Source organism: Haliotis rubra, unplaced genomic scaffold (assembly GCF_003918875.1).
Source record: "Haliotis rubra isolate DU_JTF1 unplaced genomic scaffold, ASM391887v1 Scf7, whole genome shotgun sequence".
NCBI classification, from domain to species: domain Eukaryota; kingdom Metazoa; phylum Mollusca; class Gastropoda; order Lepetellida; family Haliotidae; genus Haliotis; species Haliotis rubra.
In genome coordinates this window covers 2,571,571-2,576,711 of record NW_025767412.1, presented here as the reverse complement: position 1 = coordinate 2,576,711, position 5,141 = coordinate 2,571,571, and the positions used below count along the sequence as shown (strand labels likewise).

General features: G+C 43.9%; 1 protein-coding gene across 1 annotated transcript; it reads right to left on the bottom strand.

Annotated features, from left to right (window-relative positions):
* Positions 1 to 830: 830 nt before the first annotated feature.
* On the bottom strand, positions 831 to 2,617 carry LOC124258593 (formin-like protein 3). Its single transcript, XM_046692659.1, has 4 exons — positions 2,542 to 2,617; positions 2,106 to 2,204; positions 1,354 to 1,596; positions 831 to 1,156 (listed from the first exon to the last, which is right to left on the bottom strand). Exons 1-4 carry the CDS (start codon positions 2,615 to 2,617, stop codon positions 831 to 833), a joined length of 744 nt encoding a protein of 247 aa, XP_046548615.1.
* Positions 2,618 to 5,141: the final 2,524 nt, after the last annotated feature.

The following is a 5,141-nucleotide window of genomic DNA, read 5'->3' as shown; positions in this document are numbered from 1 at the left end:
TGGCATGATTTCTCAAACATTTCTGATCATAAATGCGTCTGTGGAAAAACAATTAAACATGTAACATGGTGGCAGTATTCAAAAGGATGTAACACCAAACTTAACAAATTGGTCCTGCTACCACCAAGTGGTAAAGACAGACAAAAGCAGCAGCACAAGAACGCCAGGAGTCCGAGTCGGTCGGCCGGGGAAGCATGGCACAACTGTGGTGGCAGGAACTGCCAAACAGCAGAAAATATACTCTGTACAGAAATCTAATTTCACCTAGTGATCCTTTCACAATATAAAAAGTCTTTACACAAAATATACTGAACTACACAAGTGAGCCAACTGACAAATGAAGCCAAAATGTACAACACTAGATGAAATGCATGACATGAACATATATACAGTATGCATGTTTGCTAGAGATGGCTGTGTGGGTAAATGTGTGTATGACAGATGTATGTATGTACATGTATGTTGTGCATGTAGCAATGAGTTATGTACACCGATTTACACAGCTTGTTGTCCTCAACCCCTGCTTCAGTCCTGACAGTTCTAGTAGCACCAGCGAACACAGAACCACCACAAAATACGCTCACAAGCACATTGCCCTATATCAAGATCACATCACATTGGTCTGTAGAACAGATCACTGTCAGTAGCATCAGTAGTGGTTTGAGGAGCTGGGGTAGCTGGATACAGGGCTACGGTAGCCTTTGTCTTTGTTGTTAGTTGTCTGCTGAATGTGTGCAGGGAAAGGAGGTGGCTTAGGATGTGAACTTGATGCCTTGTTCCATGATGGTGGAGGCGAGTGCACAGGCTTGACATGCAGGCCATGATTGTACTCAAATTTCTGTCCTATGGGATTTTGTGGCTTGGCCTGAACTTGAGCAACATATTGCACTGATTGTTGCTGGCCAGGGGGGAGTTGGTGGAGGCTGGGTCTGGGGTGCAGCAGTATACCCTGAACTCTTAGATGTGCCCGAAAAGGCAGCTGGCGACCCTCCGAGGTTGGTGCCAGGTGCAAGGTAAGGTTTACTGGCAGATGAGATTGGTTGGTGGTAGCCAGCTGGAGGTGGTGGAACAGGGGTAGGGACCTGCTGAGTCACTGTTGGCAGCACAGGAGTTGGAACTGGTGCAGGCTGACCCAAGGGTGGAGTACCATTTAACACTGAAAAACAATTTACAAAATGGTGAACATTTATTACCACTTTCTTCAAAGCTAAAACACAATGCAAGTTATTGCCTTCAGGAAAATAATCATCATTCTTATCCGATTATACTTTTCATGCACTTTAACAAGACATCGTGGATTCAGCCAATATTCTGATGCAAAAGTACTAAAACTTCAGATATGTAACGACTTACTTTGATAGTTCCTATGAGCTGGATGGGCTGGCCCACTGGTCCCTGGAACAGGGGAGACAACCCTTGCTGATGGTCCAGTCTGCGCAGGCCTGGCAGGGAAGGTCGACAGTGACATGAGAGAGGGGATGTGTCCACCATTCGGGCCTGTAGGGTGAGGCAGAAGCACTGGGCGGGACTTCAGTTGACTTGGATGGGGTTCAGAAGGAGGGGGTGGAACATCAGGACTGTGCTGACCATCTTCATCTAAAATTTAATACATGTCCGAACATTCAAGCCAGTTTGAGGAAAAGTGCTGATGTTACGCCATTTGTAATGCTTTTGGAACACTTAACTTACAATTAAACAGATTAACCCCATGAAAAACTACAAAAAGGAACAAGTTTTTAGATAAGTGCACTGTTTATGACACAGACTAAGATGTTAAGTGGTATGAGTGCTATTAAAATTTCCTCAATTGACAATTTTGTACCCAATATACTGATGAATCAGAAACAAAAAAAGCAGAAATTTGATAGAAAAAGCAAAAAATGTTTTATGCTATCAAAACTATAGGGTGCTGAAAGTGAGAAAAACTTTCCAAATTACTACAGAAAGTTGGATTACATCATACTGAAACAATATTGTCAGCTGCCACGTCTGCAACTGATCAGATGTGGAGTCTTCACAAGGGAAAGATTAAAGATCTAGCTAGAGAGGTTGTAGCATGCAAAGCAGAGAGCGGCACAACTTAGCCGATCTGCTTTGACACTCACCCTCAACTGACCCCCTTTGAGTTGAGGGGTGCACTACTCCCACTCGTGGGGGAGGTGGTGGTGGTGGAGGAGGGGTATCTGAGGACTCCCTCTCAGTATCTACAACAGGGTATTGTGTGATTATGTGAAATGAAAGATGACCTTGAAACATGAAAAGCAACAATCTCACATGCCTATTTCCTGAGTAACTACAATAAAAACATTTGTGATGCAATGCACGCTTGAATGATGAAATGAAGTTAAGCTTATCTATCTATGCCAGAACAGTTACATATGAAACATGACACTACTGCAAATAGTAGTATGAAAAATGGTCCATATTAGCCAACAAATGAAAAATTATGTCTTTATGCAAGACAAAAACACAGCAACTGTCACATGTCCCCACATCAATCAAGCAGCAAAAGAGAAGTTGAGGGACCAGATGAAAACCTACTTGGCTTATTGGGTGGCTGCTCCTCTTCTGTGTCATCCAGGCCAAACTCCTGACGAAGTCGTTCTGTCAGACTCATTGGCTTCCGCACTTCTCGTTCTTTCTTTTTTTTTTATCTAGGGAGAAATATTAATACATGGTGTATCACTACAAAAAAATTGTCAAAAAAAACCCCCATGAACTTTCCAATCCCCAAAAAGAAGGAACATTTATTCTTGTTACAAGAAAAATATTCACAAAAAAATCGAACTAACCTGTAGAGGTTTCAGATTCTTTGAATATAGTCCTCCTTGGGGTAGATATAAGCATTTAAATGTCCATTTAAAAATCCCTACGACAATTGTAACAATATTTGAATAAAAATATTTACAAAACAAAAAACTACGTTTTTGTCTTGTGAGACCACCCCTACAGGGCCCCACGGACCCCTACAGCCAAGAGCAGGTAACTCTAGCCTATAACCTCGTACCTCACTTTCCATGCTGAACTAATCAGACAGAATGTGGGGGATGTGGGTGGCCGTACCCCAAGGAGGACTATATTCAAAGAATCTGAAACCTCTACATGTTAGTTCGATTCTTTTTCATATAGTCCTCCTTGGGGTACATATAAGCATAAGACAGACTCCTAAAGACTGAGCTAGGGAGCGGTATTCTGTCTGTATAAACACAACCCCGACAATGAGAGTAATTCCCAAGCTAAAAATAGCTGAAAAGCTCACTTACCTGGTCACGTGTCCACCACAGCCAATTGGGCGTGGGCATGAGCCAGGGTCAGGGGTCAAACATTATGTTCATAATGCGAAACCTCGCTAATGTAAACTGCTCAAATAATCCCCCCCTCCCTCCCGTAAGTAGTCGGAAGAGAAGATAAGGGAATTTATCAATAAACCCGAGAAGTATTTTGCCGTACAATACAAGCAAAGGTTTCCAAGGCAATAGAACTAGAGCAGTACTGAGGAATGCACAGTACATGGGATAAAACCACCACCATAAAACCCAACACTAGGAAAAATCGGCAGATAAATGGTTCATGTCTTAAAACCTCCAAAGCTCAATCGGCCAGAGAGGTGGAACCTTGCCCACTGGAGACTGACCGAACCGAGCACACTCGCTTAAGTGTCTGTCAAGTTGATAGTGACGGATAAACGTACTCGGTCGGCTCCATATAGCCGCTGAGCAGATCTCCTCAATGGGCAGGGCTGCAGCATATGCCTTCGACGTAACCACTGCCCTAACCGAATGAGCCTTCAACCCTTTAGGTGGCATACGACCTTTGTGCGTATATCCCATACAAATGGCAGAGACAAGCCACCTAGAAATGGTTTGCTTGTTCGCCGGAAGACCAGCCTTGCCCCCGCCATAACAGCAAAACAATTGGTTATGCTTATGGATACCCCTTGTTCGTTTGATATAAGCCTTAAGGGTCTTACGGACATCTAAGACGTGAGCACGTCGTAGAGAGGTACCGGGCAGGGAAGGCTGTGTGAAAGCCGGGAGCTCAATAGGCGCCGTTACATGAAAGGCACTATCTCTCTTAGGACGGCAAGTATCAGGCAACCGAATGCTAACTCTGTCTTTATGAAAAACAGTTAGCGCGGGGTCGGCTGACATTGCATGAATATCGCCTACCCTCCTGCCCGAGGTTACAGCCACAAGAAAAGCAGCCTTCCACGTTAACAGCTGGAGGGAAAGAGCCGTTGCCGAGAAGTGGATGGGTGTTCTAACAAGGGTTTAGAATCCTTGAAAGTTGACACCGCATCAGCGGCCTCCCACACTATTTGTAATGCCCCCAGGAAATAGGGAAGAAACCATTGTGAAAGGCAAGGAAAGTAGCGCCTGTTGCGTGGCTGGAGAATAACCTGCCACTGAAAGCCAAAGCCTACGCATGCCCATGACAGCACCCATCATCTGGCTAGCACAGCACCTAATGCTGTCCCTAGCCAGATGAGAGTGAACGTCAGTAAGCTGGCGTGCGAGCACAGGTGCCGACAAGTCGTCACCGGTAGCGTTATACCACCATAATACAACAAATCGTATATAGGAAAAAAGCTGTGGAAAACACGCCCTAACGTGCTAACTTTAAAACATAATTGAGACACTGTAACTACACTAAACATTGAATAACCCTAAGAACATACAATGAAAAGGTGAGCATAGCGAAGGTACCCATCCGCCATCTTGACAAGCACATGGTGAGCCGACAGGGATGGGTACAATGTTACAACAAAAGATGAATGAACAAATTTCAGAAACAATCTCTAAATCACCCATGCAGGGGAAAAAGAGAACCATACATACAGTAGCTGTTTCGGACCCACTCATCTTTAGCAGGGAATTTTCAAAAATCAACTCTCTTGTCGATCTGGACACTACGTCTAGTCAGTCAAACGACAGCATGGAAAGTGAGGTACGAGGTTATAGGCTATGAGTTACCTGCTCTTGGCTGTAGGGGTGGTCTCAAGACAAAAACGTAGTTTTTGTTTTGTAAATATTTTTATTCAAATATTGTTACAATTGTCGTAGGGATTTTTAAATGGACATTAAAATGCTTATATCTACCCCAAGGAGGCCTATATGAAATAGAATTTGTCCCATTCCTAC

Coding starts and splice junctions, on each gene's coding strand:
- LOC124258593 (XM_046692659.1), bottom strand. CDS start 2,617: ATGAGTCTGACAGAACGACTTCGTCAGGAGTTTGGCCTGGATGACACA. Junction 1,597..2,105: donor TCAAAGGGGGTCAGTTGAGG/GTGAGTGTCAAA, acceptor ATTAAATTTTAG/ATGAAGATGGTCAGCACAGT. Junction 1,157..1,353: donor AGCTCATAGGAACTATCAAA/GTAAGTCGTTAC, acceptor ATTGTTTTTCAG/TGTTAAATGGTACTCCACCC.